General features: G+C 36.2%; 1 protein-coding gene across 1 annotated transcript; it reads right to left on the bottom strand.

The window, feature by feature from the left end:
• Positions 1-3,523: 3,523 nt before the first annotated feature.
• On the bottom strand, positions 3,524-4,474 carry LOC102861108 (olfactory receptor 2B11-like). The gene has a single exon (XM_006896319.1). The coding sequence runs from the start codon at positions 4,472-4,474 to the stop codon at positions 3,524-3,526; it is 951 nt and encodes a 316-aa protein (XP_006896381.1).
• Between the last annotated feature and the right edge of the window lie 9,819 nt (positions 4,475-14,293).

Raw genomic sequence — 14,293 nt, 5'->3', positions numbered from 1 at the left:
AGTTCTCTATCAATATACTATTCCAATCATTTCTGTATGATTTTCAGGAGAATTTTGCTAGTATGTGATATTAGTGATATTGTTTGATGATTTCCACACTTTTTTGGGTCACTTTTTTTTTGAATGGGAATAAATATGGATCATGTCCAGTCAGTTGTGCAGGTAAAACGTATTCTAATTATTCAGTACTTTCATTTACAGTCAACTATCTTTAACTTTGAACTGAAAATCCCCTCATCAGGTTGCCCAGTACTACCTTCACTTCCTTATTCCTGTAGATAGAGTTGACTATAGGAGTCACTGCTCCTTAAAAGATGGCCATGAACTTGGGCTGGTAATTTGTAATGGAGGAGGGAGGCTGAAGGTACATGCTAATAGCTGGGTCAATAAATTTAAACAACAATGAGGTGGGAAGAACATGTTTCAAAAGCCTCCCCCTTACTTTGTTGTTGTTATGTGCCTTTTTGAGTCACTTGTGACTCTCGGTGACCCTATATACAACAGCCCTGAAACCTGCTCTATCCTGTGCCAGCTTGACTGTCTCCAACACACCTACCTTTATTGGCCCAGTCACTGGGTCAATACGTCTTATTGATGGTCTCACTCTCTTTCTCCGTCCCTCTACCCTTCCAAGCGTGATGTCCCTCTGCAAGGTCCGATCCCTCCTTGTAACATGCCCACAGAATGTGAGAAGAAACCTCAGAATCCTTGCCTCCAAGGAGCAGCCTGATTTCACCCTCTTCAGTATGAATGTGTTGGTTCTTTGTTTTCCTAGCAGTCCATGATACATTCAACACTCTTCTCCAGCACCACAGCTAAAAGGCATCAATTCTCTGTCATTCCTACTCATTATCCAGTACCTCTCCCACTTTAGAAAACTTAATCTTCAGCATCGCTTGCCCAATGCAAACATAGGAAGAAGTTAGCAAAGTGGAACAGCTACTATAAAAATACATATCACAGAGAGTGCTCTTAGCACTCTTTTAAACTACCTGCAATCTTTATTAGAAAATAAGTCTCACACAACACGTGATCTAACACTTGAGACCACAGAGTGATAGCTGTAATTGAGAGAGCTTTCACTGGGCCATATAGTAGATACTGTTGTTTATTGTTGTTTGATGCCGTGGAGTCGTAGACGACTCAAAGCGACCCTATGAACGAACGGCCTGAGCACTGTTTGTACATAGAGTTTTCGGAGGCAAGCCATTTTGGAAGTGGATGCCGCTCCTGCTTCCAGATAGTAGATACTAGTAGGTTGAAAATCTGCTGATTCATAATGATGGTATATCAGTGAGGCCTACAGATAGCTACATAGTGATTCAAAGATATGACAGATGAGAGTAGACATTCTGTGCTGCCCAGATATAGCAGAAAAAACAAAGTTAAACTGCACAGCCTATATAGCTTGTTAAGGGATAAAATCACTCCTAGCAGAGGGCTGGAAGCTGGGTAACTCAGGAGAAACAGGAATGTAAAACAATTGCTCCAATAAACTGGGTGATAAGAATCCTGGTGGAGGTACTTCTGGCAGATGCCAAAAGAGTAGTTACACCATAAAGTAACCCCCTCTGCAGTAATCCGGGAGAACCAAACTACAACCAATCCCACAAGTTCCTATGTGGGACTAGGCTATGATCAGTCTCAGGACTCTGGGAGATAATAAAGGAAGCACCCTACCCTGGGGCCCTTCTCTTTGTTGGCACTATGTCAAAAGGTTTAACTCTATTCTTACCTTTCCAGGGGCACTAACCTCCTTTTCTTTTTTCCCCCCACTTTAACTCTTGCACTGCCTACCTCTACGTTTCACAGCTATGCCTCTGTTTTATTGCTCTAACAAAACTTTTTCATTTATTTTGTTAAATTGACACTGCATGTGTGTATGTGTGTGTCTGTTCACTTAACTACAGTCATCTCAACTCTTCCGCTAGCAAAAAAAACCACTAATTTCCCTAAGAGTGGTTAAGAGATTTTTAAAACTCAGTTTTTGGCATGGTTCATACTGATTTTTTTTTCTTTTTTTCTTCTTGGAGTTTCCCAAGTTAACCTTTCCATCACCACAGCTCAAAGGCATCAATCCTTCTTTTGTCACCCTTATTCATTATGTCTCTCAGATGCATAGCAAGTAATTGAAAAGACCATGGCCTGAATCCTGAATCAGGAGCACCTTTGTCCTCAAAGATCATTGCTCCTTAGTACTTGGTGACGTCCCTGACAAAGGACTTTCCCAATGCAATATATCTGGTCTGCTGGTACCAAAGGTGTTAATTATGGAACTCGGTAAAATGAATTGTTGACAATCCCAATACTTTCTCCATCTATTGTGATTTTGTTTATTGGTCCAGTGATGAAGACTTTTGTCTTTTGATGTTGAGATGGAATCCATATTGAAGTTGGTATGATTCATTAATGAAGAACCTAGGAAGTAATAATTCACTTCCTCGAGGTTTGACAGTTGTGAATGTTGTTTTATTACAATTGTCTTATGATCAGGCTATAATTTTTTGGCTTATTTACATCTTACCTTAAACGTTTACATTATACATTACATATTTAATACACAGCCAATTTGGCATCCCTCTAAGGGAGAAAGATGGACATCTCCTCGTGTGTGGTTTACAGCCTCTGAAAACTCCGTGAAGGGTCAAAAATGAATCATTTCAAACTCAGTGGCAATGAGGTGAGGGGATATTATAAGCATACTTCATACTATTTGAAAAAAGCTATCATTTTATTATGGACCAAATAGATTTAGATATATCTTCACAAACTACATACTAGTGCAAGTGGCCCCCTTCTATGGAGTGGTGACTCCTACACTCAACTATCATCCTGATTAAAATTATCAATAAAAATTGATATTAAATCAACATATTACTCAGTAATTCATCTTCAGGATAAATAGCCAAAAGAAATGAAGGCAGAAATGCAAACAGATAATTGGACAATATTCTTGTAGCACAATTCTCAAGAGGTAAAAAAGTGGAAATAATTTAATTGCCATAAATAGAGAAATGGATACAGAAAATGTGTTTAATTAATATAATGGAATGTTCATTCAGCCATAGGCAGAAATATAATGTTGCAGATATGTGCTTCAGATGAATAAACCTTTTAATGTTATGCCAAGTTAAATAAGTCTGTCATAACTGGAAAATAGTATATTACACACTATATGAAATAGCTACAATTGGCAAGTGCATAGAGACAAAAGCACATTTGTGGAAACTAGAGATGAGAAAGATGGAACAATTACTGAGTTTCTGTAAAAAATAGTGAAATTGGAAATGGAAAGTGATGATGGCTGCACAACATGATCAATGCAATGAATGCCAACTGAAAAAAAAAGTTGAAATGGTAAGTATTGTATAATATGTATTTTTAACACAATTGAAAAGTAATTACATCAGAAACATGACACATTTTGTGAGTGTATAATCTGGCATAAAAATTTGAGAAGTACAAGGCGAAAAATAATACAGAACGTTTTGCAGAAATCTCTATTTGTTTAATAATTCACTTGTTAATTCATCTTTGAGACGGAACTTAAAATTCTCTTCACCAGGTTCCTTAAAGCCCCCTTCACATCCTTATTCCTAAGGGTGTAGATGAAGGGATTGAGTGTAGGAGTCACCACTCCATAGAAGAGAGCCATGAACTTGGGTTGGTCCCTTGTGATAGATGAGTTGCTCTGAAGGTACATACTAATGACTGGGCCAAAAAATAAGAGAACAACAATAAGGTGGGATGAACATGTCCCAAAAGCCTTTTTCCTTCCCTCAGAAGACTTAATTTTCAACACAGCTTGTCCAGTGCAAGCATAGGAAGCAAGAATTAAGCAGAGAGGAACAGCTACAATAAAAATACATACCACAGAAAGGGCAAGCTCATTAGCACTCTTTTCACCACAGGCACTATTTATCAGAACAGGAATCTCACACAACAAATGATCCAGCTTATTGAGACCACAGAGTGACAACTGTAATGTGATAGTGACCTCGGAGACAGCAAAAGTCATTCCACTGATCCATATAATGGATATTAGTAGGGTGCAAATTCGCTGATTCATGGTGATGGTGTAGTGTAGAGGTCTACAGATGGCCATATAACGATCCAAGGACATGAGAGCCAACACTAGACATTCTGTGCTGCCCATAAAGTGGAAAAAATAAAGTTGAACTACACAGCCCAAATAGCTGATTGTCTTCTTGGAGCTTCCCAGGTTCACCAGCATCTGAGGGACAGTGCTTGTGGTATAACACATGTCCAAAAAGGAAAGGTTAGTGAGGAAGAAATACATGGGGCTGTGGAGTTGAGGGTCCAACTTTGACACTAGGATGATGGCAATGTTTCCCATCATGGCCATAGGGTATGTGATCAGAAGAATAATAAAGAGAGAAAGTTCCAACCATGGACAGTCAGTGAAGCCTAGTAGAATGAATTCTTCTGGGTGGCTTTTGTTAACCGATGTCATTTTCATCAACCAATTTCATCTGTAGTAAGAAGTGGCAAGGAAGACAGAATTATGAACAATGACAAAAGACAGTTATATAGTAATCATAAAAAATGTGTCAGTTACATAAAATGGGGTACAGTAACTTGAGAATTGTTTCAGGGGAAATGAACACCTTAAAATTTGGACATGTTCTATATTGATTCTTTTATGAAGACATAAATAGCACAACCACAAACAGACCATTTCAGGAATAGAAAAATCCCTTGATAAAGGCAACTATGGAGTTATGTCTACTCATTGCTTCTGCTTTTATAAATAAGATTTTCCGCATCCTTATAGAAAGATTTCTGCAGATGAAAGACCAGGATTGGTCTTATAGGTTCTGGATGCAAACCTATGTTTTTTGCTGTGTTGTTCACAATAGCGAAGAGATGGAAAAAACCCAAGTGGCCTCAACAAACGAATGGATAGAGAAGTGGTGGTGGTGGTATAGTCACACAATGGAATACTATGCAGGATTGAAAAACAAAGAACTTATAAAATATTATACAAAATGGTTGACCCTAGAGGGTATTAAACTGAATGAATTATCTCAGTCACAAAAGGACAAATACTGCATATTGGCACTGTTATAAAACAGGGCTGACATGGGGATTGGGGGGAAACTAAGAAAAGAGGGAATAAATAATGTACACTGCATTGAAACAGATGAGGGAAAGGACTGCTTAAAAAGAATATATGATTTGGTATTATTTATATGACAACAGGCCAGAATAAGAGCTGCATAGCAAAGTAGACTGGGGTGTAGAGTGGGGAAGAAATTGTGCTACAATGAAAAAAAATTTTTTTCAATGAGAAAAGCAACTGGGGTGAGTGTGGGCAGGGAGGAAAATGTACAACAATGAATGAATGGAAATCTAAGTTCTCTATAAGCTTTCGTTAAAATTTCAATTCCAATTTTTTTTTTTTAAAGATAGGATCTGGGTTCCTCCTCTGCTGCTTGGCTACATAGTGGTTGAATTATAATTTAGGGGAATACTTTAGATAAGTAATTGTTCCTTTCTAAGCAGGTTTGACAGCTGTGGTTACAATTGTACTTTCCCTGAAAGCAAAACTACATGACAGGCATACATCCTTAAGAAATTCAAATGGTGTCTGAACTCACACAAGTTACCAAAATGGAGTTAAAGATTCAGACTCCAGCCTTCCATAAACTAAGTGTGGTGGATTTAAAACTGTAGTACAGTTCCTCTCCTGATCATGAATTTTATTTAAAATATTTTTCTTTTTAAAAAGTTTACAGAGACTAGGGGTTTCCATTCATTCATTGTTGCACTTTTCTCCCTGACTACCCCTTCCCCCCAATTCACTCTTCTCTTTGAAAAGTAAAAGAAAAATTCTTTCATTATTATACAATCTCTTCCCCAAGTCCACTCCATTGTGCAGACTTCATTCTGGACTCTTGTCATGACAGTAATACCTAATCATATGTTCCTTTTAAATAGTTCTCTCCATCTGTTTCAATGCAGTATACATTATTTATCTCCTCTTTCTCAGTCTTCCCTCAAGTCCATGTTAGTCCCGTTTTACAACAGTGGCCCTTTGCAATATTTGTCCTTTTGTGACTGAGATATTTTACTCAGCATAATGTCCTCCAGGGTCACCAATTTTGTATAATATTCCATAAGTTCCTTGTTTTTCAATACTGCATAATATTCCATTATGTGAGTATACCAAAGCTTCTCTATGCATTCGTTTGTTGATGGGCATTTGGGTTGCTTCCAACTCTTTGCTATTGTGAACAATGCAGCAATAAACATGATGCGCATGAATTTTATTTAAAAATCTTTTGATCACACTTCTAAATGCTTAAAAAGAAACACGTCCATTGGTAGTTTTGAGGTATATCCATTTTTCAAAAAGCAAAATATGTCAACTTTAATTTATAGTGAATATCTAGTGTCTGAAAATTGTGAGAGCAAATTACTAAAAGAGCTTAAAACTATGTATATACCACAAAACATAAATACTGCTGAAAGGTTTATTATAACTTTTCAAGCTTCTGTTTCCTTGTTTTTTCCCCATTTAAAAATCAGCTTTTAAATATTTATTGACTAGTTTGATAAATTCTACCTGATTTGTGTTCAAAACTACCACTTCTATTGATATGAACTTTAGTTTTCCACTGAAAGTATAACATATACTTAGAACAAATTGGATGGATTTTATACAAATCTTGCTTTAGGCTTAACTAGACAGTCTCTCCAATTGAGAGACCTATTTGCATATAAACGAATTTGCTAAATGTTTCCAAAGACAATGAGACTGAGATAAGTAACTTTTCTATTTTCCCTTTAAGATGAAATTTGTAATTTTTCTTAAATACATCTTACAGTATTTTACTAGGAAAATGCCCTTTTAAGAAGTATCGTTCTGTATTGAAATTGCCTACAGTTGCTGATAAAGCTTAATTCATAGGAATATCACTCAGCAAAAACTCAACTCATTGATATGGAGTTAGTACTGGCTGATAGCTGAACTTGCAGTAATTTTTCACAGGCAGTACATTTCATGGGAGAAGATTGTCCATCTACTGTTGTTAAGTGCTGTCAAGTCAACTTATCAAGACTCAGTAACAGTGAATAACAGATCAGAAACCTGCCCTATCCTGCACCATCCTTAGGATTTCTGACATGCTTGAGCCTATTACTATAAGTCATTATGCCAATCCATTCTGTCGAAGGGCATGCTCTTTCTTTGACCCTCAATTTTCCCCAAAACAAAAGCTTTTCCCCCCAAAGATTGGCATCTCCTGACCATGTGCCCAAAGTATGTGGGATGAAGTTTCAATATCCTTGTCACTGGGAAGCACTCTGGTTGTACTTCCTCTAAGACAGCCTTGTTTATTCTTTAGCAGTTCATGGATGTTCACTATTGTTTACCATCACCATAATTCAAAAGCATCAGTTATTCTTTGATCTTCCTTATTCATTGCCCAAATTTCAAATGCATAGGAAGCAATTGAAAATACCATGGTTGAGGGAGGAGCACCTAAATCTTTAAACTGACATCCTTGATATTTAGCACTTTGGAGAGGTCCTTGATAGTAGATTTTCCCCCATCTGACAACTTTGTTGTTGTTCTTAGGTGCTATCAAGTCAAGGATGACTCATAGAGACTCTGAGAACAGGTGATCCAAGCCCTGTTCTAGCTTATGCAATCCTCATCATCTCTGACACACTAGACCCCATTGCTCAAATTACCATGTCAACTTATTTTGTTGGAGATCTTCCTTTTCTTCACTGACCGTCCATCTTTTCAAGCATAATATCCCTTTCCAATGAACAGCCTTGCCTAGCTACACACCCAAAGTATGAAATATAAATCTTCTCCACTATTGCTTCCAAGGAGCACTCTGGCTGCACTTCTTTTAAGACACATCTGTTTGTTTTTTGGTAGTCCAGTTTTATATAACAAGTTTATGACTATCAAAACCAGTATAGTATTATCAAAATAACATTAATATAAAATAAAGCCACACACATGTAAAATATACCAAGTAGCCACATAATATTAAGGTATATTTGTTAGTGAAATTACTTAAAATTATGGGATCTAATCCTAGGGCAGCATCTACTTCCTAAACAACACACCTCTGGAAACTGTATGAAGTGTGAGAAATGGCTCTAGTTAGAGAAAGGTTTCAGGCCTTTTGTTCACAGGGTCGCTATGGGTCGTGCTCAACTCGACGTCAATCAACAACACAACAACAATCCTAGGGCACACTGGTGACTTAGTAGTAAGGAGTTCTGCAGCCATCCCAAAGGTATATGGTTCTAATCTACCATTTGATGTATGAGAGGAAGATGAGCAATCTTCTCCTGCAAGGTTTTCTCCTTCTGAAAACCTGCTATACTATCAGCTCTGAGTCAATTCTACCACTATAGTGTACAACAACAATGATCTGAAAACATTTGGGCCAAAGATTTCCACCAATGTAGCTTGATTTTTCAGACTTGGTGGAAGCTATTTTGCTAAATGACAACACATGTTTCATAGTTTGCACAAAACAGGGCAGAACTGTTACTGATGCCTCCTTGTAGTTTTCCTGCAAGGATTGGGTAAGATTCAATTCATTAAAGTGCATGTAAATAAGACAAAGCAACATCAGTCAAAAGTTTCTCATATACTGTTTCTATAGTTTTTACTTTAAAGATAAACGTTTTGTTGCTGTTTTGCAGTTACTTTTAGCAATACTGTGCCAGAAACCATATCTACAGTAAACAGAAATCTCAATTTCAAAATCCTGGATGAATCTGCTAGAAAGCACACAGTGTTTAAAAACGGAATAAAAGTTTGAGACACAGAATCAAAGCTCTACCCAAAGGAAAAACCTATGTCACAGCCATCAGTCAAAAATTAAAGAGTACCTCCTTCATATTATTCCTTTCCTTCTCACTGAGGTAGTCAGCTCCCACTCAAACCTTCCTACTCAGCTCTTCCATTGGATTTGCTACCAAAAAAAAAAAACCCCAAAACCAAAAAAACTGTAAATAAAAACCAGGAGGAGACTGTTTATCTCTTTCTCCTGTGAAGAAAAGTAGTAAGTTCAAATCATCAGAGACAGTCCCACCTTTGGGTTTACAGCTTAACTTACTACTGACTTTCACCTGAGCTCCTTTCATGCTATTTTCATTTAAAAAGCCCTCAGTAGTGTTGAGTCAGAATCAACTCATAGTTGAAGGCTTGTCTGAGACTGCAAACTGCATAGGAGATTGTCCATCTTTCTGTCGCAGAGTGGCTGGTGGATTTAAAATTCCACAGAAGTCTTGCTTTTGGGTTAGCATTGCACCTCTCTAAGGAGTGGGACACCAGAGCTCATCACAATTTTATGTTGGTGGTCCTTATTGAGTACCATCAAGTCAGAACTGATCCAAGCTTATCCTCCAGTGGGTTTTCAGAGGCTGTTAATTGCATGGGAGATTGTCCGTCATTCTAACTCTGAGCAGCTGATGGATTCAAACCATAAATATTTGGGTTGATGTAACTTTTTTAGTGGAGGGAAAACTCCTCATGACTCATACAAATGCAAGGTAGAGGGAGTGGTAGAGAAAACAATAAGGGCAAGAAATTCCTTGGGCCAGATTTCACCAAGTGCAATTTGTTCTAAAATTTTCAAATCTGCAGATATAACCACACAGTAAAAGAAAACAACAGCAACAACAACAACAACAACAACAACAAAAAACAGACACAGAAGCTGTGATTTTAAAATAGAATTATAATTTCTTATAAGTTCCACTGCTAATTGTCCCCCAATCCTAGAGAGAACAGTTAGAAAACTCTCAGCATGATAGACACAAATGATATCTTAAAAATCTCATCCTAGAGAGAACAGTTAGAAAACTCTCAGCATGATAGACACAAATGATATCTTAAAAATCTCAGGGAACCAAACTTAGAACAAATGGCTCTTAACTCCAACAGTATTCTCACTGGTTCCTCCAGGTCTGATGAATAGCAAACTCTTTGGTGCTTCTTTTAATTCTCAAAATGCATTAGGAAATGCATCCTTTGATCTACCTTTCTCCTTGACATCTTGATCTAAGGAAAATTAAGACCCTTCAAGTGTGAGCATGTTCTATGCAGACTTTTATATTAAGACTAAAACAGAATGGGTAGTTAGAAAACAAGGTCTTTAGTGACAGACATAAAGCTGGAGAGGATGTGGTAGAATTTTGTTATTTTAAGGATTTATTGAGTGCAAATGCCTTTTAAAAAATTACCCATGTAAACAGCAAATATATGCATGAACCTCATCTGATGGAATACATAGGAATTAAGGTGGTTATATTTTTGGAGAGATTGTACAAAAGCTGGATATCATCTGTTAGAAAGAGAGCAAGGACTAACTGAATCAACAGCTCATATGCAAGTTCAGACAAAGCTGAAGACAATTATTTCAAATCGACGGAGCTAAAACAGACCTTAAATTTTACTCACTCAGAGCCAGCCTATCAGCTTTGATGCATAGCCACCCTTCACTGAGTTTATTGACTTTACAAAGGCATCAGATGTGAATTGTAATAAAATATGGGTAACATTGAGGAGAAATAGAATTCTGATGAGTAGGGTTGCGAGTAGCCATCTAAAGTGCAACTATTGGTCTCACTGTATATAGAAATGAAAAGAAAAACTATGCATAAGCTAAGTAATCCACAGAACTAATGGGCCTTTTGAACCTCAACCTATAGGCCTCCCAGACCAGAGGCAATAGATGATGCCTAATCACCACTGCTGACAACTTCAAAAAGGATCATAATAGAATGTTCCAGATAGAGGGAGACAAAATATAGATACAAATCTAAAAATCATAAAAACAATTTGTATCAGTCTGACAGAGATTGGTAGAAACTTGAGACAATGGCTCTCAGGTATCCTTTGAAGTTAAAACTAGCCCTTATGATGCAATTTTTAATTAAATAAGAGTCATATAAAGTGTAAAAAATAAAAGAAGGCAGTTATTTTTTAGAAAGGTCACTTAGACAAGGGAAAAGGGACCATTATTCCCAGAGATTAAGCTTAGAAAGGAAAAAAAAATAAGAAATAAAAGGATGAATGGAAACAATAATGATGAATATAAAATAAGATGAATGCTTGTATGTAATGATGATAGTAATCAGTGTCATAAAATGAAATGTATAAATACTGAATGCATAAGCAATTTTCTGTTAACTTCCACTCAAATCATAACAAAAAGCAACAATAGTTTTGTCAAGTTCCATCTATTTATTTGAATTATTGTTTTTATTAATTTTATAGGAATTTTATGTAAGAGTTTGGACAATTAACACCTACTGATTGCTCACAATTTCAAAATATATTTGCAACTTCTGGGAACACTGCCAGGTGAAAAGTCTATATATATTTTAATAGATCAGTTTATTTATATATTTCACATGTGTAACTTTTGGATGAGCTATTTGACAAAGTTCACCATTTCTATGAATTCTGTAGACATGTTCAACAAAAATGCATTTCCCTTCACCTTTTTAATACAGGTAGAGTATCCTATTGCTTCACAAAGGGAAGAGATCTAGCAACACAAATGGGGACACATTAAGGAAATTAGCTGTTTTCTCCCAGCTGCTTTTTAATTTATAAGTAAAATCAGGATAGGGGAGCTCAGGTGGCCTAGTGGCAAGGAGCTGCAACTACAATCCCACAGACACACGGTTCGAATCCACCAGATGCTCTGCCGGGAAAAAGAGGAACAATCTCCTCCTGCACCACTCAGATCTGATTTGACGGTACACTCACACAAAAATAAAATAAAAAAAAAAGTAAAATCAAGATAAATACATATTAGTGTTTATCATGATGAACAGGAATTTGTAGAATAAAATCCATAGGCCTGCCTACTCAAAATGGAAACTAGGGTAACACTACTAAGATGGGTGTTTTTATCCTCTGGTTAGCAAATCTAGAATGAGATTTCTCTGATGCCAATTTTATAAGATGTGGAAGAGAATATGAGGACAAAGCTGTGGGGAAGACTGACAGGGCATGCTGAATTTCAGAATAGACAGGACCTCAGAGTAATCATAATCCTGGTTTGGAAAAGAATCTAAAAAATCCAATCTACCCATATGAAATAATTGCATCATAAGAGCTCATTAATAGCTTCCATTAATAGCTTTTATTTTTAAAGATTAATTTTACATTAAGCAGTCCATGAGTTTTTTCATAATGTGTTTGACAGTATTCATTCAAGTATACTTTTTAGCAATTATATTGTTTTAGTTGTTAAGTTGTTCACATTAAGCAAAGAATTTTTTATTTGCTTGTTTGTTTTCTTGTGGATACTGATCAAAGTCCTTCACTACAATAAACTCTTTAACTGGGGCCTTTATTTTTCCTTAGAAAAAATACAATAGTAGGTGGACCTATCCAATGTAATTTGGGCTTGACACATTTTCATTTTCAAGTCTATCCCTAATCTCTAGCATTTTCCATTTCATTCCCGTAATGTTTTATTACTTTAACTTTTGGATTCACAACTTTGGAATCTTCTGTTTACAGTGATATTCCATTACTGTTTGATACCTGGTATGGAGTTATACACAACATTTTAGGTCATGTTAATGCCATGACTTTATTGCTTGTGGTAGTAAGAGGTAATTTATCACAAGGAGAAAATTAGGTGCTTCTTAACCACCAAGGTAAGTATTGCTAAGAGTGAGAAAAAGTTCCCTGAAATGAAGTGCTTGCTACCTTTTTATATTTACATTAGACATTGTTGTTCTTGTTGTTATGTACTATAGAGTCTGAACCTACCCTTAGCTGAACCTCAGGCAGGTTTTCAGAGGCAGTTAATCGCACAGGAGGAGATTGCCCGTGGAGCTGGTGGCCTCAAAACACGTGCCTTTGGGATTGTAGCACAGCTTCTTACTATTAGACATTAGGAACTATAAACATGCACACCAGTTTTTACGTCTTTTTACTTACCTCTGTTACAGAAATATCACTCAATGACAAGCCATTAAAAATATATTTGAGCTTTTGAGAACTCACGAAAGTAGTTCATAGGTGCTATTTAAGAATTAGTCTCCGACTGAGAGTTTTTCCAGTTCATGTAAAGAAGGGTACCAAAAGAAGAAAGTATGGATTAGGAAAAAAATAGTAGATAAAGAGAACTTGTGTTCTGTTACTTTATTCCTGAGGTCCTTTGGTCATCGCTTTCAAACAAGCCCTTTATCCCTATCCCAGATGGATTTGGAGAAAAAAATTCCTTGGGACAGAATTCTCTGAAGCAATATTTCTTCAGTTTAATGAGAGGTGTATTGTCCTGAGACTGGGACAAAGTCCCTTTGAGTGTTAGTACTGTTTTGAAATAAATTAAATTGGATTTTTTTGAGAATAATGGCCACTAATTTTAAAGAGTATTATTAAAACAGAGCTTATTCAAATGAATCATTCAGGGAATTTAATAACTATTCTTTAAATGTCTTAATACATACTTATAAAAGCTCATATACGACCCAATAATTACTATTTATCTAAAAAGAGATGAAGAAAACTAGCCCTAGGAAGAGTTGGAGAAGAGAGGGGTGTATGGTGGTGGAAAGCAATGCTAAATGACTACAGTGAGAGGGCAAAGTGGTAGAGATAGACTACAGAATAAACATTTAGTACCAGAAAACTAATACCAAGATGAAAGAAATAAAGGAAAAATTAAATTCTTGACTTTAAATTCTGAAACCATCTATGGAAAAAAAATACTGAATAATGCAGAAAGCATAAAAAAAGAGAGGGATATACACAAGTCACAGGATTAAAAGAGTTGGTATCTCTTATTCTGGACTATTGTCATACAAATAGTGCCTAATCATACATTCTTTTTAAATAGTTCTTTCCTTCATCTGTTCCAAGGACATGTTCATTATCCATCCTCTTTCCCTAGTCAGTCCTGTTTTATAACAGTGGTGATATACAGTAGTTGTCCTTTTGTGCTGAGATATTTGTTGTATAATGTTTTCTGAGTTCCTTATTTTTCAGTGGTGCATAGTATTTTGTTGTGTGAATATACCATAGTTTTTCTCTTCTTTCATTTGTTAATGGGGATTTGCATTGCTTCCATCTCTTTGCTATTGTAAATAATGCAGCAATAAACATAGACATGCATACATCTGTTTGGTTGACAGCTCTGATTTCATTAGGATATATTTCTAGTAGTAGAATTGCTGGGTCAAATGGTATTTCTATTTCCAACTTTTTAAGAAAGTGCCAGATTGCCTTCAATAGTGGTTGCATCATTTTTTAAAAAATTTAATTTTA

The sequence above is a fragment of the Elephantulus edwardii genome, unplaced genomic scaffold (genome assembly GCF_000299155.1).
Source record: "Elephantulus edwardii isolate Elephantulus edwardi_28Jun2011 unplaced genomic scaffold, EleEdw1.0 scaffold00184, whole genome shotgun sequence".
In the NCBI taxonomy this organism is placed as follows: domain Eukaryota; kingdom Metazoa; phylum Chordata; class Mammalia; order Macroscelidea; family Macroscelididae; genus Elephantulus; species Elephantulus edwardii.
This window is presented reverse-complemented; position numbering and strand designations above follow the sequence as displayed.

Coding starts and splice junctions, on each gene's coding strand:
- LOC102861108 (XM_006896319.1), bottom strand. CDS start 4,474: ATGACATCGGTTAACAAAAGCCACCCAGAAGAATTCATTCTACTAGGC.